This window comes from Rhinopithecus bieti, unplaced genomic scaffold, assembly GCF_001698545.2.
Source record: "Rhinopithecus bieti isolate Rb0 unplaced genomic scaffold, ASM169854v2 scaffold_26607, whole genome shotgun sequence".
NCBI lineage: Eukaryota > Metazoa > Chordata > Mammalia > Primates > Cercopithecidae > Rhinopithecus > Rhinopithecus bieti.
The window spans coordinates 1,513,345-1,538,063 of record NW_016812346.1 but is presented as its reverse complement, the minus strand read 5'-3'; the positions used below and the strand labels follow the sequence as shown (position 1 = coordinate 1,538,063).

General features: G+C 48.3%; 1 protein-coding gene across 1 annotated transcript in view; it reads right to left on the bottom strand.

Annotated features, from left to right (window-relative positions):
* Positions 1–6,364: 6,364 nt before the first annotated feature.
* TENM4 (teneurin transmembrane protein 4) overlaps positions 6,365–24,719 on the bottom strand; it is a 562,312-nt gene continuing 543,957 nt past the window's right edge. Inside the window, exons 29-31 of the mRNA XM_017895920.1 lie at positions 21,904–23,518; positions 14,541–14,683; positions 6,365–11,926 (exon numbers count right to left, since the gene is read on the bottom strand). Coding sequence (XP_017751409.1) covers positions 11,168–11,926; positions 14,541–14,683; positions 21,904–23,518 — 2,517 coding nt within the window. The 3' untranslated portion in view covers positions 6,365–11,167. The remainder of the gene's footprint in view (positions 11,927–14,540; positions 14,684–21,903; positions 23,519–24,719) is intronic.

Genomic DNA, 24,719 nt, shown 5'->3' with positions numbered 1-24,719 from the left:
AGAATGCTCTTCTTCATTTCTTTCTCTGAACAGTTAAGGGGTTTCCTTCCTCTAGAAGCCGCCTCTGATTTATCCTCCCCTAGGCAGAACTGGTTTGTAGCTTCTTTGAGCCCCACAGTCTCTACATGTCCTACAAGTCTTTTCCACTTAATGGACTTAGATGTTTACCACTGAGTGGGGGTTTCCTGGCTTGGAGTTGGTGGGAAGATCTCAGCTGCTTCTATCCAGTCCTGACCTGACATGTATGGAAAGGCTTTCCTGCCCACAGCTTCCCCACCCCTTTGTGGGGCTCCAGCACTCTTCCTCTGCCTCAGGTTCTTGAGAATGTCCTAGAATGCTGAAAGTTTGTTCACACTGGGTAAGCAGTGTGGACAGGGCTGCCTCCATAACTTGCACAGCCCATTACAAACATAGGACCTTGTTCAAAAATTAAGTGTTTCAAGATGGCAACAGCAGAGCATTAAACCAAGAGTGGGCCTTTCTGAACGCAGGGCCTTGTGTGACTACACAGGTCACATGCCCTTGGAGCCAGCCCTAAATTTGGAGTTGAGCAAAGTCTCAGTGAGCCTTATGTCTGTGGATGGGTCACCTTCTGGCCACTCAAAAGGTGGTTGTCCATCTTCAGATGTTAATGTATGAAGCCTGTCACATCAGAAACTCCCTTACTCCTGAACTTTAAGATGTAAGATCAATGGCCTAGAACTTGGAGTTACGTAAATCTGGACTGATTCTGATTCTATCACTTAATAGTGCAAACCATCTCTGGGTCTTATAAAGCTCATCTGCAAAATGGAAGGTAATAATACCTACCATGAATTTTGTTGTAGGTTCAAATGACATTAAATGTAGGAAGTGCTGGGTCTGCAGCCCACATCTGTCGTGTCTACTGAACCACAATGCTTGTCCTCAGAAGCATCTGATTAGAGAGAACAGGGCAGATGTTGGGCCTAACAGTTGGGTGGTACTTGCTCAGTGAGGTGGGTCACCATGTGATGAAGCCCCAGTGAGCTCCTCCTGAGTGCTGTGTGGTCTCAGGCAGCATCAACTGAGTCAGGCAAGAACTAAAGGAGGGAACTAGGGAGACCTGGAGAAGCTTTCAGATAACAACGTCACCATGGGGAGATCCATTCATCATTTATCCAACAAACATGTACACAAGGTTCCTGTGCCAGGTACCAGGGATACAGTGGTAAACAAAATAGGTGGGGTCCCACCCCTGCGTCATCTTTAATGCTTGTGATTATTGTGTCCTGTTCTCTTGGATGCATCCCTTGCTAACCAATAAGCGACCAGCATTTATTAGGTGCCTACTGTGGTGTAGGATATGAGATTTCAGTAGATGTTGCGAGACTCCTTCAACCCTCTTGGATCGAAATGAACGAAGGCTGTGTGCTTTCATTCCCAGCAGCTAACACCTGGGAGTCTTCGTAGGCAGGCTGTCCTCAGCCTGCCAGAGCTCATTTTTCCTGAGTGCATGGAGAGCTAGAAGTGCCTGGGTAAAGACAGTCCCAGGAGCAGCCCTTAACTGATGACTGGCAGGTGCAGAGGTGTCAAAAGTCCAGCTGCCTGCCCCCAGGTGGAAAACTCCCAGGTGTGACTTAGATTGTTTCCACAACTCTCCTGCAGGACTTAGCCAAAATTATTCTCCTGAAACTTTGCTGGATTTCACACCTGTGATCGGCCCTTTTTCCTGTCCCTCATCTCTATTTGTGTACCCATATTCCCTAGGACCACTTCCTAATAACCTACTTTCAGACACATCCTCATCTCAGGATCTGTTGGTGGGGAACTCCCTGACCCACAATGGAAAGAGGAGAAAAATGGAGGTAGCAATTGTTCCTGGTCTATGTGTTACTACAAACAGTGAAGCAATGGGCCAGGAGTCAGTCATTATGAATACTAAAGTACTACTTGGCGAATTATTTTTGTTATAAATTAGCATACATTCAGAATTGTCCCTGTAACGTGATCTCTCTCTCTTGTTTGCATTCTGAGATGCTTTATGAGTGGGGAAAAAGAAGAGGTGCTCCTGCCTGCTGGGATTTGCAGATCACCGCCACCCTCGTCATCGCCAATCTAGGTACACCTATGGGAGTGGGTCCTGCATCAAACATCAACCATTATGGGTTTTGCAGTGTGGAAAAAGTGGAGACATGCTGGATTGGAGCCCCAGGAAATTTTGGCTTCATGCCTCCTGGACTTGGTTTCCTCAAGTGGGGCTCGGAGGCCCAGGCTCCCCCAGGTCCACATGAAAAACACGCCTTCCTCTCATCTAATCTTTTCTCACTAAATCCACCTCTTCCAGGAAATTTTCTCGGATTCCTTCCTGTGTTCACTCAGCCCTCCCTGAGTTCTCCTTTGGCACCGTGGAAAGTGGGTTTTGTTGGAGCTACTTTCTTAGCACTCGGGTACTCCCCCTCTCTCCACCCCCAAGCCAGCTGGAGGCTCTGAGTTTTTAGCCCAAATCACAGGCTGATAGAGCACATTAGGAACCTTAGCCATGGGCAGGACGTGGGGGCTGGGGCTGGTCCTGCTGTCACAGAATCATGGCTATGGGCAGGTGATGAGCTTGTGTTCCCCAGAGCGTGGTTCTCCTCACCACCAAACCCATGTGAGCTGAGTGTGGACACCAGAGCACTTGTGCCCATCTCACTGCCATGTTATCACCTTGCCCTGCTTGTTCCTCTAGCCCCTCTGCCTGAACTGACACCTCCAGGGTCTGGACTGGACTCTTGGGTGTTGATGGGATTCTGCTGCCAACAGAATTCTGCTCCTGCACTATCCAGTCTGCACCCTTACACTCCGTAGTGTTGGAGCCCTGGCTGCTGTAAAACTGGCAATGTCTCAGCCTCCAGACTGAACTCAAGCTAATGGAGCCTCTTGAGTCCACTGGGTGGGCCTCAGGCCACCTCTCTGAGATTTCTGGGTTCCAGCAAGCTTGGATGCCGAGGCTTCTGAAATAGTGACACAGAGCACATGTTCCTTAGTATCACAGAGTCTGTTTTCTGAATCTTTTTAGACGCCCTGATTGAGTGGTGATGCTTATAAGCAAAGGGTCCTGTCTTACATCTTTAAGTATTCTGAGGCTGCTTAGGCTGGGATCTTGTGCTCATTAAATGGCTGTTGACTGTAATTCCTCCTCCAGACCTTGTCAAGGGCCTGGCTATGGCATTTATTCATGCAATCATCCATTCTCTACTCATCCATCCACTCAGTCATATAATAAATACCTGAATCTGAAGGAATGACTCAATTTCCTCTATTCTTATATCCTAGGTTGTTACCCTAAGAACTTAGATATTCATCAGAAGGAATTTCAAAGCTCTACTGAGTCTTGGCCCAGTTAACGGGTATGATTCCTAAGCCTGGTAGTCCTGGAAGTGGGTGTATTTTGAAAGCTCTACATACAATGGCAGCTTCTGATGTCCTTTAGGACAGGATAGGCTTGCAGATTACAGGGCAAATAGGAGAATGCTTCTGTTCTTCTCCTTGGGTTTAAGGCTGCATTGCTCCTGAGAGGTGATATTCGTCCTTGCAAGGTGTTTGCGTGTATCTCCACATACATGTTTTGGATTCTTGAAAGGATGAAGAATGTATTTGCGACTCCATTGTCCATGAGACATTGGAAGGGGGCTGGTCTGGGGGTGGGAAATGGGGCCCACCCTGGGGTTATTTCAGACCGATTAATTCAGGCTTGAGAAATTAATTGCTAGATTGCCTGATGGGAGTAGGGGTGGGCTCTTGTGTATGGATGGAGTTTTCCAGAGTCTGGGGAGAGATTTCTAGTGTGAAGGTTGGAAGGAGAGCCTCCCACAGAGGTGACTATGAGGACCACATCAGGGTGGGATGTGACCAAGCGGGAAGCCTCCGTAAGACGTTTAACTTCTTAGACGCTTCTCTGGATATGAGAAAGAAACAGTGGTATTCACTTTTAAGATCTTTTCCCTCCTATGTTGTAATTTTCTCCACAGCCTCTGATGGATCAGCAAAGTCCTAATCACCTACATAACTTTGAGGGCAGGATTTTAGCGGGACCTGAGGACCTGGGGCCGGCGGGGAAGGAGAGGCCCTGGTTCTTACCTCTTCCTCCTTCCTGAGGGTCTTGCACAGCTGCAGCAGCTTTGCGAGGAGAGTGGCTGAGGTGGGGTGGGGACGGGGGTAGCGGGCAGCCCAATTTGGAAGGGCACAGGAGACAAGGCCCTCTTTCTCAAATACATCAGAGGGAGTGGGCTCTTCAGGGAAAGCAAAAGCTGACCTTAGGGTGACCCATGGCTGAGAAGCTGTTTTGGGTACTGGGAAACACACAGGAAATGAAACAGCCTCTTTGGCCTGGAGGAGCTCACACCCAAGAATGATCCAGTCTTGAAAAGGGCGTATGCATGGCAGCTGCTTAGGGAGTGCCTTTCCAGAGGGGAATGAGCAGCAAGAGTTTATTTCAGCTGGGTTCAAGGCAGCAGCTTGTGCAAAGGCCCATGTGGGCCAAAGTCTAGAAACAACTGTGGGCTGGTGCCTGACCCATGCAGCAGACTGTGGCTATGTGTGGAAGAGAAGAGGCACTGATTGAGGGTTTTGCCATTGATTGAGGGTATCTGAAGTGCCAGGCTCAGTGGCTTATTCCGTACAGTATAAAGGATAGTGTAGTTGGCAGTGGCTCTCAAGCCTGATGGGGCATCAGAATCACCTGGGAACCTGTTAGAATTGCAAATTAAAAGGCTGCACCCAGACCCACTGATTCAGAAATTCTGGGGGTGGAACCTAGCAATCTGTGTTTTAATAAGACTTCTGGGTGATTTAGATGCAGCCCAAAGTTCGAGAACCACTGGTGTAGTGGAAACAGTACTAGATTTTGGAAGGTGGGGTGGGCTAGTGAGAGAGGGAGGTGTGAGGGGGATGACTCACATTGGGGAAAGTGTGCTGTGTTCTGAGTCACGGGCTACATTACTTGCATGTTCTTTTAAGTGCTCTGAACAGTGACCGGGGGTTGGGGTTCTATATCACCATACTCTCAACGTAGATGGAAAATCCAAGGCTTACAGGGGTTAAATGACTTGCCAAAGATCACACAGTACTAGAGCTGCGTTCTGCACCCAATTTGGCTTGATTCCTAGAGCGAGATTGTCAGTGCCTCTTGGGACCACTGACCCACCTGTGTGCAATGGTCTGGGCAGCAAGATCTGGAGAACCCAGGGGGACCTGGGTGGAAGGAAGGGCCCCAAGGCTTGTAGCTCCTTCTCTGAGGACCTGGTGGTGACCAGCCCTGAGGCTGATGAGCAAGAGATGAGGACTTCTATTCTAATTCCTGCCCTCAAAGGACAATTATTTGAATTTCCTTTTTTTTTTTTTTCTGAGACGGAGTCTCGCTCTGTCGCCCAGGCTGGAGTGCAGTGGCTCAATCTCAGCTCACTGCAAGCTCCGCCTCCTGGGTTCCCGCCATTCTCCTGCCTCAGCCTCCTGAGTAGCTGGGACCACAGGCGCCCGCCACCTCGCCTGGCTAGTTTTTTGTATTTTTTAGTAGAGACGGGGTTTCACTGTGTTAGCCAGGATGGTCTCGATCTCCTGACCTTGTGATCCACCCATCTTGGCCTCCCAAAGTGCTGGGATTACAGGCTTGAGCCACCGTGCCCGGCCCTAATTATTTGAATTTTCATAAGGTTTGCCATTCACACCAGGGAGCTGGGCTTAGCACATGTACTCTTTCAAGAGACCAGCTGTTGTCCCTGACCGCTAGGGCTGATAGGTTAAACGTGAGGTTAAGTGGGAAAAGCAGGGTGAAAAATGACCTGTATGCTGTGACGACAACACCTTAAATAAAAAACAACAACATTAAGAACACATGGGGGGGGGGGAAGCCCAAAGGAATTTTCTTCCTTTCTTGTTTCCTAAGGTGTATTATGTAGTTACAATTATTTGTATGATGAATATACAGTCATTTATTTTTAAAGTGCAACCGCTCACATCCTTTGTGGAAGAGAGTGGCATGGTGGATGACTCTGTGTGCACAGTGGTGGGGCAAGGCTCTCTCCTCTGGGAGGGTTGGGTTCCATGGCCCCTTCAGCCTGTCCCTGAATGAGGGCAGCAGTGGGATGGGGAGCCATGCCGCACTAGTGATATCAGAGGAGTTGTGATATTTATTCCTCTCATGCAGTTGCAAGGTCAAGCTTCAGGGTCATAGAGACCCTCTGAACATCCCTCTTGACAGAGCTGCAGCCTGGAGGGCTTAGGAGGGACCCTGGGGCCTAGGGCTGAGTTCTCTCCTAGGTCATCCTGATAACAGCCAGCAGGGAAGCACAAACCCAGGATGGCTTGGGGGCTGGGACAGGTAAGAGGAAGCCTCTCTCTCCAAGCAAAGGCCACCACACACCTGTAAACACAAAATAGTCTTTATTTGTCAACGAAGGCTACACGGGATCACTTCTGGTTTTGTTTTATGCTTTTTTTTTTTTTTTTTTTTCCTAGAAGGTATCTACATCTGCATTTATTTACAGCCTTGTTGGTATTTACACAGTCAAGATACAGTGTTAGAAACACAAAAGTGTTGAGAAAAAAACTTCTCAAAATTAGTTCCAGACTTCAGGAAAATGATTTCCACATGGTAAGGCCAGAGTCTCCAGTGCTGGTCATCCAGAGGCAGCTTGGTACAGACTCCTTTTGCTGAAGCTGCTAGTTCAGAGGTCCTCAGAACAACAGGTGGATTTACAAAAGTGGGATTCTGGTGTTGGATGAATCCAGGGCTGCTGGGGCACTGCCAGACACCTGCGGCTCAGCTCCTGCCAGGACAGCTGAGCCTGCTCCAGGCTGAGTCCTCCTTTGGCTGTTCGCCCTCAGAATAAATCACATTTTCTTGGGGACCAGGAAGTCACCTAGTACCTTGCCTTTGGCATTCCAGAGTGGGTAAGAAACACAACATTGGCCCTCGCCTGGGCCTTCCCACATTCTGATCTTCCACATTCATAATGAAACCTAAGAGTCACCACTGTCTGGGGCCGTCAAGCACCCAAGGATGGTTTTTGTGAATGTAAAGGTTGGAGAGGATAAGGTTTGTCTCTATCACCTCAGCAATGAGTCTTTAAAATGAGTTTGTTGTTTTTGGAAGGTTAAATGAAAGGGCCTTGAACTGCGGAGTTCTTTTTTAATTCCCTTTCCTCCAATAAAATATAGACAAGTGTACAAACCTAGCTGGGAATGGTGTGCCTTAAATAGAGAGGTTTTCGTTCTAACAGAGACCCCAAGGGAAAGGAGAGACTGGGTTCTTTCTGGGATCCCTCAGGAGATGTGTCCCTGGGCCAGGACCGGCTCCTGGGCTTAATGGCTGCCATGAGGACTGGAGAATAGCCTGGACTTTGAGCAGTGGATGCTCAAATCCCCAAGCCTGACACCCTGCTGAGAGCTTGAAAGCTCGTTCCTCCTGGGCAGAAAGCTCAGCATCACCACCCTCACCATGTGGCCACCACAAATACAAGACTGCCAGTGGCAGAACTGCATTCTAAGATTTCACATTGAAATCTTAGATTCCATTTGCATCATGGAAATCCCTGCCATCTATAAAGGTGATACTTTAAAGTCGCAGCTGAGAAGATGTGTTTTTCTTCTTTTTTCAAATTCTGATTCTTTGTTCCGTGTCCACAAAACACTGCCCAGTCTGCCCTGCCATCATCTTCTGTGCCTCCTCCTGGGTTTTTGGACACACACCTCCTGGCCATTCTCACCCTCAGTTTCTTTGGGATTGTTTCCAGTCCTCTCTCCCTAAGTAGAAATCAGGCACTGGTGTGGTCCTTGGGTTAATTCTCAGCCAACAATTCTGAGAGATGAGGGTAGAAGCTGACATTGGAGTAATTTACTGGCATGCCTTCCCGTTCCTCCAGTTGTCCTAGCTCTGCCCTCCAGCAATGTCTGTTTGGAGTGTGGGGGGTGGGGTAAAAAAGAAATCTCATCCTACAAAGAACAAAGTTGGGGAATCAGCAAAGTCCTATTTAAGGTGGTGGCAGAGGGGCTGAGGATGTGAGACCAGTTGGCAGCTGTGTGGGGTAGGAGAGAAGGCAGGAACTGTAGCATCATACCCCTGGGCAGGTGAGGGAGGCCTGGTCACTCTATCGAATGCACAGATTTGGTTGGTGAGTGTCAAAAAGGCCGGTGTTCTCAGTGTGGGAGTTGATGCTTGGAGCCTATTACGTAGGCGTAGGGTTAGGCCTTCAAACTCACCCTTGCCATGGGGTTGGGACTGCTGGTCTCAGCAGGAGGACAGCTTGAGAAGGGAGGCCCTGAGTCACCTGCAGCCCAAATGGAAACCAACTCAAAAGGGCCACGGCCAGAAGCACCCCCTTCAATACAACAGCACTGATGTAACGGCGAGGTGCGTAGCACTGCCTGTGCCACCGCTGAGATCCTTTTTCTAAAGCTTTGGGATCCTTCAGCTTCTCTCCCCACAGAAGCTGGGCTGCTGTGGTGGTACGTAGCCCAGGAAAAATATAAGATCCTTTAAAGAAACAAACACTCAGGCCAGGCGCAGTGGCTCACACCTGTAACCCCAGCACCTTGGGAGGCCAAGGTGGATTGCCTGAGGCCAGGAGTTTGAGATCAGCCTGATCTCACTGGTCTCATAGTGAGACCTCATCTCTATGAAAAAAAAAAAAAAAAAAGAAATGAAATACCCAATAATTCTCTGTTTTTGATCCATAAAAGTCCACCCTATCCCTTTGGGGAAGGGCTGTGGAGGAGGACAGGGCATGGGGGAAGCCTAGGGAGCTGGTTCCCATGGACCACAAGCCATCCCTGACCTCTGAGCAGACATCCCCAGCAGGTCTTCACTGATACCGGGCAGCCAGGATGGGACTGATGAACTGGGCAGGAGCACTTTGCCCAAGGACCCTTGGTAGGAAGAATACATTTTGAGACACGTAAGTCCCTTCTGGAGAACAAAAAGCTTGTGTTCTTCAGGCCGAACTGTTTTCCATCTCATCTAAGAATGATCCTGCCAGATGGGAGCCCCCATTTCCAGCTCATGCCTCCCACAGCAGGCCTGCGGAGCACTGTATCTGACTTAGTAGAGCTCTGGATCCAGGGGCAATGGGCAACCAGTGGACAAACAGGCCAAGGCGCACTGCTGCGGCAGTGTGACTTTTGTTTTTGGAAACAGGAAGAGCACTTAGCGAAACACATCCTCTAATCCCAGTGGGACGACGTAAGGCGAAATATCCTCTCCTCGAGAAGTTTTGGATGCCTCCCTCTGCCAGGCAGAACCCAGACTACATGCTGCTCTGATCATCATGCAGTCAGAGACCTTCTCAGTTTCATTAACTCGTGTAATATTCTGAAGACTCCGTGAGTAAGGCTATAGAGGTGCCATGAGCTTATCAGTCCAACAAGGTTTCCACGGGGAATAGCTCAGACTCAGAATTCATTTTCCACACTTAATGTAAATGTAACCCATAAAAGTTCCATTTTCTAAGAAGCCCAGCTTAAAAGGAAGCATTTGGCTTCCCCTCCCATCTCCCAGAGCCTCCTGTGAGTGGTAATGACAATGGTAATTAGGCGGATGAACCAGGAATGGAATCCTTGAACAAGGGGCTCCCAGCTCTGGCTGTGACTCCCCCTGCCCTCACTGCTCCCCCGCCTGCTGGCTGCTGCCTCAGCTTGGGTGTGCTCTTCAGATGTGGGCTGTCCCTGCTCCTGCCAGGGCTCAGGCCTCTCCCTGATGACACAGGCACAGGTCTTCACAGGAACCACACCAGCCTGGCCTCCCAGATCCACGGGTACCCACCTTGGGAACTGCCCTGCTTCTGGTGGGGTTGTATGACACGGGCAGGCCACACCACATCAGCTCTTCCCTCCTTTCTTCCTGCCACTAAAAACCACACTGGCTGGGCTTCTCTAGAGGGGAAGCTGATTCAGAACTTCAGGAATTTCCTGGAAGTCCATCCTGCCCCAGTCCAGCTCCGTGATCAGCTTGTACGTGGAGGCAGATGGGACTTCGGGAGCTGGTTAGAAGGATGCTTGGCTCATGCCTTCCTCTCTTTGGCTGACTTTTTTTCTTAAGCATTTTTCCAGAATCAAAGGCCACCAAGCACCTCCCTCCACATTCCTACGTCTCAGTGGTGGCGGCTGAGCAGTGGAGGGAAGATACTCAAAGTCATAGAGAGAGGGCTTTGCCTCGGAAGGCAGGCTGCTGCCCTCGCCACCACTGCCATCCCTTTGCCGTGGGTGGCCTTCCCTTCCGTGGACATGGTGCCTACATTGAGGGCTTGCTGTGCAGTGCTGGTTCTCATATCTGGCTTTGGGAGAGAGGAGGAGATGAACAGGAACATCATGGAGGACCAACCAGTCACAGGCATGCGGGGTGCTTTCCCTCCCGGGAGGATGGGGCTCTGAGCCCAGGACATTATGTCACCGGTCTGGGGGAAAGGACCTGGGAGACAGTTTCTCTATCCCAGCATGGGGGTGGCACCAACAACTACACGGGATTTGCAAAAGGGGTAGGGGGCTTCATTTAGCATCAAAATAGAAAGCTTGGACAGGAGTTGGGGCAGCTTAAAAAAGGTGCTGAACAACACCATGAAATTCTCTGGAGCAAGATGAAGTCATCTGTGATCCTCTGGAGGCACAGAACACGGTGAGAAGAAATCCACCACTCTTCTGCAGAAGCCCTGCCAAGGAGCCTCCGGTCCTATAGACCCTCCTCCCAGGGCCCCTTGGAAGGGGCATTGTACTGGCCCATCACTCCCTTTACTCCTGCCTGACCCCAACAGAAGAAGAAAGGGTTGCACATGAGACAAATTAGCACAGACATTCATGTCCCACATCACACTGGGTATCTAGGGACAGACGAGGAGACACCCCAGGAGAGATGCATCTCAGAGAGGAGATACATACCCCAAACGACAAGGGAAAAATCCTTGAGGAAAAAGGGAACAAAAGACAATAAAGTTTTCATTGTGATCACACTACAGAAAAAAATACCTTCTGTTCTTTGCAAAAAATGTGTGAAGGCCAAATTTGTGTTTTTCTTTTCTAAAAAAAAGGAAGTTGCATGAGTTACAATGCAACCAGTATCTTTTTGTTTCTGCACTTGTTAAAAAATCTTTTTTTTTTTTTTAAAGTACAACACAGTCAGGTATGTGGCCACAAAAGAGTAGCTGTCTTTGGCAAGAAGTCCAGGCCTTGGCCCTCTCTGTCACCTCCGGCCCATCTCGCTCTGTCTCATGAAGTGGATGTTGTTGGCGCTGTCTGACAGTTCTGGGTACTGCTCGACAGAGATCACGAAAAAGCCGTCGTAGCCTTGCACCCGCCCTGTGCTCAGCACCTGCTGCTTCTCCCCCTCTGTCCAGGCCCGCAGGCCTTCCTCCCCTTCCCGCAGTCTCTGCTGCTCACGGGCCCATGCCTGGCGCACGGCTCTCTGCCGGGCCAGCTCCAGGACCCGCACCTTCTCCTCGTCCAATGTTGTCCCGTAGCGTGTGTTCAAGCACAGTGCCCCGTACTGGAGCTGGATGTCTGTGTAGCGTCTAGTCCTGCCATTAAGCACTGTGTTGATCTGGGACACAGTGACGTTGATCCCATTCTCCAGTGTTCGCCGCCCCCCACTGAGGCCCAGGATGGCCAGGTCACCTTCTGAAGGCCCTGGTTTCACAAAGTAATGGGTGTCCACCCCATCAATGGTGAAGTGCAGGTTCTCTAGGTAGTGGGCATTGTTCAAGATGGCAGCAACCCTTCGCCCATCCTCGTTGGCCACACTGATGATGTCTGTGGTCACTCGGCCATCCTTCAAGGCAAACTTGACCCCCTTGCCAAAGATTGAGCCACTGGATGCAAACTTCTTGGTCTTTGGGGCCTGCTGGCAACTGGTGATTGTGGAGCCATAGAGCTGGTCAAAGCGTTCTAAGGTAACGAAGGCCTTGAGCTGCTTCTGTACTTCACACTGTACCCCAAGGATAGACTGATGGGGAAGGAGAGTGAGAGAGAGAATAAGACAAAGGGGAAAAAACCCTGAGAACCTGGAAAATCAGCTTAAATAATGAAGTCAAAACCACACATATTTATTAACCTATGGCATGTAGCTCTACCGCCGACCACCAGAACATCCAGGTGGTCACCAGAAGGTCGGAACATCTGCTGACCTTCATCTATCCATTCACCCGCCCTTCTTTTTAGAAACTGTTCAGGGGGCATGTAATCTGTGCCAGATCCTTTTCTGAGCACCGGAGACACAAAAATGAATCAGACATCATTCTTGCTCTTAAAGAACTCATCATTTAGTGGGGAAAGACAGATATGAAAACAATAATTGCAATCAAATGTGATCACTGATGGCCTAAGAGAGGAACTAGTAATAGCTATAGCTAACATTTCTTGATGTTTGAGCCAAATAATTACCACTCATTATCTTAGTGATCTTCACAGTAACTTTATACGGTAGGTGCTGTCATGATTCCACTTTCATGTCTAAGGAAACCAAGGCTCAAAGAAGTTGTCACTGGCTCACAGTCATACAACTAATAACAAGTCAACATGCAAGCCTGTCCAATTCTAGAGGTTCAGTTTCAAGGGCTGCTGGAGAAGGAAGGAGCAAACAAAGCTGAGACGAATCTTGGCCTGAAGGAGGAGGTGGGGTTTGAGGACAGGCTCAGGCTTGAGCTGGGACCTGAAGGATGGGTGGGAGTGGTAGGGTGCCATCAGACGGAGGATTGGCAAGAAATGCATTCTTGGCAAGAAGGCATAACATGGTGAGAGGCAGTGACTGAAATTAACCCTTCCACCGTGCTTCACTGCTCTCCACTGCATTTACATCTGATTTCCAAGGAAGGCCTCTGCCCCACCGTGCTTCGTTGGGGCTCCCGGGGTGCCCCTCCTCTTGGCTGCTTTGGGGGACAGGTTGGGCCCTGCTAGCTTGGCGTATCATCTACCTGTCCCTTCTGTAGCTCAGGGAGCTTGGAGAAGCCACACTCAGGAAGGCTCCAGGGCCTAATCAGCGAGTTAGGGAAATGGCTTTAGCAATAGGCCCATCGGCTTCTCACTGAAATTAAGTCCTCTTTATAATTAATAGAACCCTGTCTGTGAACAATTATTTCCTAGAGTTTCACGAAAGCTGGAGTGCTCAACAACAAAGATCTCCGATGCTTGCCAAGGGCAGAAATCAATAATTCATTGATAGGCGAGGTTGGCAGACAGGCAGTCAGAGACTGGGGCTCTCTGGAGTGCGGAAGGGAGCCTCGTGAGGGAGGAGGAGCTGTGCTGCAGTGCTCAGCCCTGGGAAGAGCAAATGCCAGGATATCTGGGCAGGGCCTGGGGGTGGTGGGAACTGGAGAGGCTGGGCAGCAGAAAGACAATGGGCTCTGGGACCAGGCAGACTTGGGTTCTCCATCAAATTCTGCTGCTTTCAAACCCTGGTCCCCTAATCTGTAAAATCGGGAAATGTCTGGGCTGTTTACTTCTTTCAGCCATTTATTTATTTATCAAAAATGTCCCATGCATCCACTGTTTGCTATCCTGTATGCTGGGTACTATATGAGACCTAGCACTTAGCCTCTTGGGGCTCATAATCTAGTGAGAGACAAGAAAGAGGCATTAAAATACAGTGTGGGAAGTGCCACCAGCGTACAGAGGTGCAGAATCCCATTCTCCAGGGTCTGGTAGGAGATAGCCATGCTGAGGCCTAAAGGAATCAGTCTGGAGTAAGAAATATGGATGTGAAGGTTTCTGACCACCAGCAGCAAGCCATGTGGTGACCTGCTTTCCTCCTTAGTCTGTCATCCCCTGGGCAAGCATCCCTTGAAGGCTTAGTCTCTGTCTGATTCATCCCTGCGTTCACTGGGCACAGCATGGGGATTGGCACAGAGTCAGGTTCTCATAGAGAATTTATGAATGGATTGGGTTTGTGGGGGAGGGGAGAAATGAGCAAATGAATGCCTGAAGTGAGCGGGTGGGATGAGATTGTTTTTCCAGCTATACAATTCTGAGTCTTTGAAACTGGGTTATAAAAACGAGACAAGAGCAAGTGAGTCTTTTTGAGCACCTACAATATGCCAGGCACTGTGCTCAGCAAGAGGATACAGAAGAGGCACATCTGGGTTTGAATCCCAGCTCTACCCCTTCCTTGCCGTGTGGCACTGGGAAAGCCTCAGGCACGAATCTATAAAATGAGAACAATACGGCTGTGGGATCTTTGTGAGTTACATAGAATAACTCACACAAGGCCAGGTGCATTGAAATACTCAGAAAATGTCACATTTTTATTTAGAACCCACCTTCTCTCCCTGTGCTTTTGTTCTGGATAGTGACACAGGCTTATTATTTTTGTGGAAGTCCAAACTCAGTGTAACACACAAAGCTCTTTACTGCAGCTTGTAAGTGTCTGTGTGTGGTCATGGCTGCTTCCCCAGCAGCTTACTAGTGGTGGGGTTACTAAGTAGTTGTTGAACAGTCTCTGGCAGGCACTGTGGAGGCACCATATTGGTGTCTATCACTGGCCCACGCTTTTCTGAAAAGCTGAAGGGACGCCCTCCTGTGACGTCTGAGTGGCCTGAGGAGTGGCAGCCTTGCGCAGGAATTACCTTGCTGTTGTCCCACTCCTGGGTTTTCATCTGTGTGTGGATGAGCTCATAGGAGGGTTCCATGGCATCCATGTCTGGTTTGGGATAACCAGGGATCACGTTGTGTAGCTGGAATCCAAAGGTGAGCAGCCAGCTGTTAACATCTGGATGGGAGGGAAGCAGAAACATCTCCGTGGAGTGAGTGGACCTCAGATACAACCCATCCCCATCACACAGCCTGCAGTTAGCTGCAGGGGGTGGTGAGGGTGTGGATTGCTGCTGGTGGGAGAGTCAACTGCTACATACACTTTGGAAAATGGTTTCATTCTATGAAAGCCAAATGTACTCCTGGGACTCAGCGATCCCAATCCCAAGTATACCCAAGAGTGATGACACCGAAATAGAACCCAGGTTTCTGGACTTCCTTTGCTCTTTTCACTTCAACTCCCAGGACCTCTAGCTTCATACCCAGGGGCAGCTGTTGACAGATGAAGATCCCTCCTTTTCAACCCAACATCCATAGGAGACACTTACAAAGGACATCCAGACCTACCAAAAGGAAAGATTTTAATGATTGACTTGCAACGAGACAATTCACTTAAGAAACACACTCCCCTGCTCTTCCACCCCCTGTGCAGTGATTAGAGCTTTAGGGTCAAAGTCCTACGGGTTACAGAGATGGCCTAGGCTGCGATCAGAGAGTCTTCCCTCTGCTTCTACCTTTTATTTACTCTGACAGCCCAAGGATGCCACAACCTCCCTGTGCCTTCATTTTCTTTTTTTTCTTGAGACAGTCTTGCTCTGTCACCCAGGCTGGAGTGCAGTGGCATGATCTTGGCTCACTGCAACCTCTGCCTCCTGCATTCAAGCAATTCCTTGTGTCAGCCTCCTGAGTAGCTGGGGATTACAGGCACCCGCCACCACGCCCAGTTAATTTTTGTATTTTTAGTAGAGACGGGGTTTCACCATCTTGGCCAGGCTGGTCTTGAACTCCTGACCTTGTGATCCACCTGCCTTGGCCCCCAAAGTGCTGGGATTACAGGTGTGAGCCACCATACCCGGCCCCCTTCATTTTCTAGTCTTTACACTGGGCTTGGGGATCGAGTCCCATAGGCATGGGAATAATTGATTTTATAACATTCCTTGGGGTTACTAATTATTAGGTGTGGGGATAGACAGGATTTTGCCATGAACATCTGGCTCACTGGAGAATGGAATCAGGAAGCCAAGACATGAGGAAATGAAGAGGACCAGTCACCTGGCCCAATATTGCTGAGTGTCTTCTATGTGCCCAGGACTGTGCCATTCAGACCCTCATCTCACATACTCACAACTCTGAAGGAGAGATGAGACATGGTAATGAATAACTTTGATACAAGGAAAGATTAGAGGAAGGCGGAACTCTTTCATTTAGACAGGCTGACAAGACCACATGCAGAAGGTGGCATTTAAGCCAGACACTGAAAGCAGTGCCATTTTTGTCAGGCACTGGCAGAGATGAAGTGGGCACTTCAGACAAAGATGACTGTACAAGGCAAGGCCTAGAGAGGGAAGGTGTGGGTGCAGAGAGTGTTCAGGTAACCAGAGAGCAGCTCAGCCAGAAAGGACGACTGTGGCTGGAGCAAGAAGAGCCTCAGATGGCAGGTGGGAGGTGAACTGGGGCCAGAGGGAGACAGACAGACAGCCTGTGTCCCAGCATGGCTCAGCCTTCCTTGAAAAGGCATAGCTGAAGATGCCAAAGCAGATGTCGATCAGAGACTAAGAATCCAAAGTCTTGAGGAGGCAGGATTTTGAGTTGAGCCTCAGAGCCAAGCCTGATTTTGGCTTCTTTCCAGTGGAGATAGAACCCTGATCACAGAGGTCCTATTTAGTTTCTAGGATGATATAGTTTGAATATTTGTCCCCTCCAAATCTCATGGTGAAATTCGGTCCCCAATGTTGGAGGTGGCCTAGTGGGAGGAGTTTGGGTCATGAGGGCAGATCCTTCATGAATGGCGTGGTGCCCTCTCCGAGGTAATGAGTGAATTCTTGCTATATTAGTTCATGCAAGAGCTGGTTGTTTAAAAGGGCGTGGCATCCCTTCCTTCTCTCTTGCTACCTCTCTTGCCATGGTCACACTGGCTCCCCTTACCTTCCACTATGAATAAAAGCTTCCTGACATTGAATAGATGCGGGTGCCATGCTTATACCACCTTCAGAACTGTGAGCTTAGTTCTTTATAAATTACCCATGAGTCCATTTTCCTTATAAATTACCCATGCTCAGGTATTCCTCTATGGCAGCATAAAACAGATTAAGACATAGGTAAGTTTAGGCAAAATTGCCACCTGCCACCCACTGAGTTCATCCTATTGGTGGGAGTGACCTATGTCCCTGTCACCACTGGGTCCCATATTGCTATCCCATTCAAGAACCTCATGTTTGCCTTTGATTTTTTGTTTTCAGGTCATCCGGGGGCCCCTCTCCCGAGTGTGCAACTTGGTGGTGCCGAGATGGAGTGGTGGTAGAAAGGGAAGTTTGGAAGTTTGGAGCTTGGTTCTACTCGTTTCAGCCTTACTAGGCAAAATCAAAGAAAGGAAAGAACATGGTAGTTGAAGCAAGACAAACCCAGGTCCAAATTCTGGCTGCCCAACTTACAAACTGTGTGAACTCGGACAGTTTACTTAACTTCTTCGAGATTTAGTTTCCTTATCTGAATAGTGACAGTAGAAATGGTTTTAACCATAATTTTACGGAGAAGAATACAAAGTGTTACCGTTTGGTGGCAGTTATCGTGTGGCAGGAGCTATTCTGAACTTATACATAAATTACTGGATTTAATATATTTTGACTCTTTTTGAGACAGGATCTTGCTCTGTCACCCAGACTGGAGTTGAGTGGCATGGGTTAAAGAGATTCTCCCCGCTCAGCCTCCGGAGTAGCCAGGACCACAGGCGTGCCATCATGCCTAGCTAATTTTTGTAGAGATGGGGTCTCACTATGTTGCCCAGGCTGGTTTGGAGCTCCCAGGCTAAGCAATCCGCTTCTTGGCCTCCCAAAGTACTGGGATTACAGATGTGAGCCACTGCACCTGGCAGAGTTAATGTATTTTGAAGAATACAGCTCAGTGTCCACTCACAGAAGATTTTCTCTATTTTCCCCCAACCCATGCTTCCACATCCCAGGACCTCCATTTTCTCCTCTCTAACAGAAGGAGCTTGGACTAACTTTTCTTCAAAGTCCCTCTTCTCACTGAGTTTTTAAGAGTCTTTGATTCTATAAATCGTGGCAGATGGTTCTTTGGGAAATTAAAACAAACAGAACAGGAGGGAAAAATGCCCTATAAAGCCATTTTGCCTGAGGCTAAGAACTTGCATCTGAATTTGTAGTTGCAAAGGAAAGCTTCTATAAGGAATACTGCAAATTCTCAGGAAACTAGGGGGCTGAGAAGAGGCCTGGGCCTTAATTACAAGTGATGGAAGGTGGAAAACTTTCCTATTATGCCTTTAGGAAAAATGCTGAAAATGAATTTATTCATAAGTTTTTCTTCAGTGCTCCTCTGAAGAGCTGGGAATTTTACTCTTCCTTCTTACCATATCAGAAGTAGATATTTCCCTCAAGCGAAAAAATTCCTCTTCACTCATCCATCCCGGAGTCTGGTGTTGTCACAGGGGAGTGATGAAATGTAGGCAAAAATAATCCCTCCGTTCTCTCTCTCTCTCTCTTTCTTTCTTTCTTTCCTTTTTTTTTTGACAGGGTCTCACTGTCACCCAGGCTGGAGTACAGTGGCACAATCTTGACTCACTGCAACCTCCGCATTCCAGGTTGAAGCAATCCTCCTGCCTCAGCCTCCTGAGTAGTTGGGATTACAGGTGTGCACCACCACTCCCAGCTAAGTTTTGTATTTTTAGTAGAGACGGGATTTCACCATGTTGGCCAGGGTGGTCTTGAACTCCTGACCTCAAGTGATCTGCCCACCTCGGCCTCCCAAAGTGGTGGGATTACAAGTGTGAGCCCCCACACCCAACCAATAATCTCTTTCATGTGTGTGGTTTTGTTCTTTACAAAGTGTATTTGAATCCAAGAATGAGGGTTTTGGAATCAGAGCAGAGTTCTAATCCAGCCTTACCACTTCTTAGTGGGCCAGTTACTTTAGCTCTCTGAACCTCAGAACCTCACTTTTCTCCTTTGTAAATGGGGTCAGTGATCCCACCTCACAAGCATCAAGTGAAGATAGAGTGCAATGATGTACATGGTATATTAGTAGTGGACATCTTTTGGTTGCCTTCCCAGCAGCCCATTCTGCCTTCTCTTTCTTTTCTGGAGTATTAGTGTAATTATAGGGAAGTTGACTCCACCTAAAGGGTTAGCATGTGGCCTAGGCTAAGCCAGTCAGTGCATTCTTTCCCTCCAGCCACAGTAAGTGCTTCAGGGATTGTCCTGTGACCTAAGCCTATCTTGCTGGAATATATCTCAGGACATTTGAAGAAATTTTTCAGAAAAAAAAAGAATTTTGTTGTTGTCGTTGTTGTTGCTGAATGTGAATGAAGATGCATGTAGTCTACCTGGATGCTAAGAGGAAAGGTTTAGCGAGAAGTAATAGTATCTTGGTTCTTATTCGTGATTGTAAATCTTTTCAAATTTGCTAAAAACTTAACTGCTTATATGAAATCTCTTCTTTGCACACCATGGGTTCTCAAATGTAGGATATGACCCACTATGTAGTAAAATCAATTTTGTGAATCATGACTAGCATTTTTATTGAAATGGAACAGACTAGATTAGAAAATGAGTGCCTCACACTTAAGTATTATTTTGCAAACCTTTTGTCTTAGTGTTTTATTGCAACATAAAATCTTTTTCTTATGGTGGGTTCATAGGCAAAGAAATTTGAGAAAAGCTGTCTTGGACCCTGTGATCTATGAAGGTGTGTATTATACCTCACTCCTCTCTGGATCCTTAGTACAGGTTTGGGAAGGAGTAAGTATAAATAATATACTCTTTGCTGGATTTAACTGACTAGAATATGGAACCCAAACTGAAAATGTTAGGTGCCCCTTGGTGGTTGGTTGCTTTGTTAAAAGCTGGATTTGGAGGCCAGCATGATTCTAATGGAAGATGTTCTGGAGTCGGAGAGCCCTGGATTAGAGTCCTAGCTCCATGGTCTACATCTGTGTGACTCTGGACAAACCCTTCACTAGAGCCTCAAATGACATTTGGAGTCTCATCTGCAGAATGGAGATAATGATGGTGATCTCACGGTTGTTGCAAAGTTTAAAGGAGAGCATATCTGCCAAGTGCCAGATAGCATAGAGAGTTAGTTATGTTAGTGCTATTCTGGAAGGAGACCATATGCATACGGTGGTGTACAAAGAAAAAGCGGGGAGGGAGTAATATTTTGGCAAGATGCAATGATTTTCTTTTGATAGAAAAGTACGTTTCCTATTTCACCATATTTTTTTCAGCTACAGTAACCTGCCAAGACATCTCATAGAAAACTCACTGGAGGGTGAGGCAGGGGGTGTGCTTAATGCAGACAGATGTAATGGAAATGGCATCTCAACCTGTCAAGTTTCTCTAGAACTAGCAGCCAAGTTGAGCATGATGAAGGCTGTGAAACATTGTTAGGATATTCATGTTTATCCATAGGCCCCAAGTCTGTTTTCATCACATCTGTCCACCACCTTGTTCTCCCTTCTTTCCTATGCTTAGGATGCTGTTCTCCCCTCTTTCCTATGCTTGGGATGCCTGCTCTCAGTGTGTGACAATGTGGAACTCTTCTTGAAAAAGGAATTCTTCTACTGCTGTCAGCAGAAACAGGGTCCAGGTGGGGGCTACCAAGTTTGGGAGCCGGGAAGCCATGTCTGTAAGGGGCATTCATGTGAGCTGTCATGTTGCCCCTCTACACTTTTGTATTATATGTGCTGCCTTCTCTCTCTGGAATGTCTTTCTCCCCCATTACCTGGTGAACACCCACTCAGGAGCTGGCCTCAAATGTCAGCTACTTTGTGAAGACTTCCCAGAATGCCCTGGGCAGAGCAGGTGGCTCCTCCTCTGTGCTTCGAGGGGCATCTGTGCAAACCTTTGCCATGGCCCTCCCCTCTTGACAGCAGTTGCTGTCTCTCCCCTTACAGTGAGAATTCCTGGAATGTAGGGATCATCTTTCTATCCCCAATCCCTGAAACAGTGGCTGCACAGAAGAGGCAGTTGTAGGATGAAGGAAACTGCCATAAAAGAGGGCAAGAGGACTGAATTGCAAGACAAAAGAGGGGAGAGACTACTGGCTTTGCAAGTTGAGATGTGCCCAATTTTTGCCTACCACAAACTCTCTTACGTAAAAAGTGTGGGCTTTACCCAAACCCCCACCCACTCTCTGTGGGGTTGGGGGCCTCTGTGGCTAACCTGGGACTGGCTGCTTGCTGGGAGGGCTGTGGTTGCTGGAGACATCCCTGCCTGTGGGACCCTGGGACACTTTATATTCAAGTTGCTTTCATGCTAGTGGAAGGCAGAGCTCACTTTTCAAGTCAGAGGGTAAAGGAAACGGAACCCACATGAGCCAGGCACTGTGCTAGGTACCTCATGAAGTATTTCATTTCACCCTTGCAGCCACCCTACAAGGTAGGTGTTCGTTCCTCTTGTTCCATATGTTCCTTATTCTTTTTTCCCCTCTTTTCCTGCCCTCTTTGGATTATTTTCTTAGTCTTCCATTTTATCTCCACTGTTGACTTATTAGCTAGGACTCTTTTTTTAGTTTTTATCTTTTTAGTGATTTCTCTAGGGTTTATAATACACATATTTAACTTATAGGTAGATATTCTAACTTCAATCTACATATCAGGAAACTGGAATTCAGGGCAGTTAAATAATTTTTGTAACATGTCATAGCTTCAAAATGGTGGATCCTTCACTCCGTTCTTACATTATCTCAGATTGACAACTAATTTTTTTTTTTTTAAAGCCATACCTTAACCCAATCAAGGACTCATAAGCAGTTTGATTTGTGTGACAGAAACTCCTAAAGTGCAATCCACGGGATGTATCCAATGAGATATTAGGATTTCATGGTGAAAAAGGGGCTTTCACAGTCAAATAAGTTTGAGAAATAGCGGGCAAATATATTAAATAGTTCACTTTTGTCACACTTCCCAGAGCTTATCATACACTGAAATGTGCTATGAAAATGTAATAATGGTGGTGACCTTGACAAATTTATTTGATGCTGGAACCATTTTTCCAGAGTATTTTCTGAACTAGTGTTTCTTCAAATGGACTTTGGAAAATGCTACTCTAAGAGAAAGTCAGTGTTTCCTGTCACCTTACACCACCTTTCTCAAAGAAGACTAAGTCTTGTTAGGTAGTAAGAGCACTTTATGGGGTCCTGCCCTGAGTGAGCCGTGGTCCTTACCTGTCATGAAGCACTTGATGTCCTGAGAGTTGCTGATGGGGTTGTTGTTTTTGAACATATAGAGATTAAAAGGCATGATGTTGCTGCTACTAAGGTGCTGCCACAGCTCGTGGTCTGGGCTAGTCCAGCGTCCAGCCAGCACATCATAATCTCGCCGGCCCATGTGGACAAGCTTGGTGAGTGGATCATAGAGGCCACCATGGTAGCCTATGATGATCTGAAAGTTGGGGTTGGTATCCATGTAGATTTCCCCATAGGCTGTGTACAGGATTTGCTTGATCATCAAACCCGTTCCACTAAAGACAGCAAGAGGGGTCCCGATGTTGTCACAAGCGATGTAAAACTCGTCACCACTGCTCAGCTCCATGGCAAAGAGGTGTCCTTGCAAGTCATAGTAGAGGGAGGTGATCTCAGAGCTGGAGTGGTTGTAGAGGTGGGTGACCTTGGTGGGGTTGGTCAGGTCTGCATAGAAGAACTGCAGGTGGTGGCTGTGGCTGCTCTTGCTGGACACCCGCCGCCCCAGGCCGTCGTAGCGGTACCTGACACTCCAGCCGCCAGCCCGATTGTAGGCCTTGATGAGTAGGCCAGCTGAGTTGTACTCAAAGATATCGCTGCCACGCTGCCTCAGGAAGCCATCCTCGTCCATCTTGTATTGCACGTCACCCAGCCGAGTGATGCGGTCGCGGAGGTCGTACCGTAGCGGTGTGAGCCGTGCACTGTTCCCAGGGCTCAGTAAGTGCAGGTTTCCATTGAGGTCATAGCTGTAGCGCCAGAGTGGCTTGTCATTGATGGAGACTGTCTGCAGCTGGCCATCAGCATCGTACTCATAGGAGTAGCGGGTGGTATTGGCGTAGGGTCCCACCTTCAGCTCCTTCTTCACTACTCGCCCCATGTTATCATACTGGACAGTCATCCAGTACATGAGCGAGCGGAAGATCTCATACTGCACTTCCTTCATCCTGCCATATGCGTCAAAATGCTTGGTGTGGGTCATGACAGCTGTGGTGATTATCTGGTTAATGTCATAGTAGATGACACCAAACTTCCCAAACTGCTCTGTCTTGCCTGACACATCATCATAGCGATAGAGATCAATGGGCAGCGGGGTCTCGTTGATCACAGCCTGCATGCTGGTCACCCGGAAGCTATTGTCATAGTTGTAGTCAAAACGGGCATTGACCATGCCTTCCTCGGTGAAGCGGAAGATCTGCCGGTCGATCAGGGGCCCAATCTGACGGTAGCGGATGGTGCAGGTGAAGCCCTCGTTCTGTAGGTTGATGGTCTTCAGCATGCCTGCCGTCTCATCATAGGTGAAACTGACCTTGGTGGTGTCGTACAGTGTCTCCGCCAGCTTCGACAGTTTGCCATACTTGTATATCACCCTGCGGCCAGTGCCCAGGTAGAAGGTGTGGAGGAGGTGCCCATCCTCAGTGAAGTCCTGTATGACTGAGGCATTGCCCTCAGGGGGCTGATAGATGTTTCTGTAGTAGCCCACTGAGCGGATGGTCTCCAGTGTCTGCCTTGCCACGTTGGGCATCGTCACAGAAGAGAGGCGGTCATTCTTGTCGAACTCAAAGATATACTGCCTCTGGCTGTGTAGTAGCAGCACCATGGACTAGAGGGAGAGGAAAACCAAGAGATGAGAGGAGGGTGGTGAGGAGAAAGGGTAGCTCTACATACTCAAGACTTAAAGGGAAGGAATGAACGTCCAAGGAGAATCCTGAGTTTCCATGGTTCTCTTGAGTTGTGCTCCAACCAGAGCTTTCCAACAGGAGTGCCACAGGATACTGCAAATGTGTTACAGATGTGCCAAGATGAGGCTTTCTCTCAGCCTCATCTTAGCACATCTTTAACCTTAGCACATCTGTAACCTACCTGGGGCCTAGGCCTCCACGTACTCAGGCCATTTGCTGTCCTATGGTGAGCAGCCTCATGCGTTTGCCCCTTTGTGCAGTATAGACCTGGTTACTTTTGTGTGTGGTGGGGTGTGAGAATGGTCGAGAAGCTTTGGCCTGAAGTGTGTACAGCAGTCTGGCTTCCTTGCCCCGGACTTCTCAAACCAATCTTCCTACTCAGGCAAGAATAAGCTCCCCCAAACACAGTCTGACAATTTATTTTACCTGCTAAACAGTTTCTGCTGACTCCCTGTGGCTTGCAGCATGAAGACCATATTTGAGAAGGGCATTTAAGGCTTTGCACAATGACAGGTCATACGCCTACCCTGGGGTAGGGCAGGCTGTGATGGGAATGGGAGAACCCGGTTTCTAACAATGGACTCCTTGTGCGGCCCTGGGAAAGTTCCTCTCCTCTCTGGGTTTGGGTTTGCAGTATGTTGGATGACCTCCAAGGTCTCTCTCTTAGTACTAGCACAGAACGTCACTTTTGGGGATACTCACCCGGTGGGTAGAGGAGACTCACCTCAGAGCAAGCACAGCCTAGGCCCTGGATGGGTCACCAGGGTCAGGAAACAAAGCAGGGATCTGGATACTAGAACCGGGGCATGCAGTGCACTTGTTCTCAGGAAAAGATCAGCAGATAATAGGCCTGAAGGCTTTATGCTGAAAAGCTACCATTTTCTCCTATTTGAGACCAACTTTTGATTTTAGGTCATTTCTGATTCCTACCCCTGGGATGAAATGAGTTCTGACCCTATAGTAGAATAGACTTACTAAGGCCATGTCCAGCACTTGAAGCTCAGTGCCTCCTGCCTAAGTACTGATCCCTAGGCTTCTGCCTGGTTCTCCACAACTGGATTGTACCACATGCCCTAGACCTGGGAGCAGACCCTTGACCTGGGTCTGAACCGTGAGTCCTGC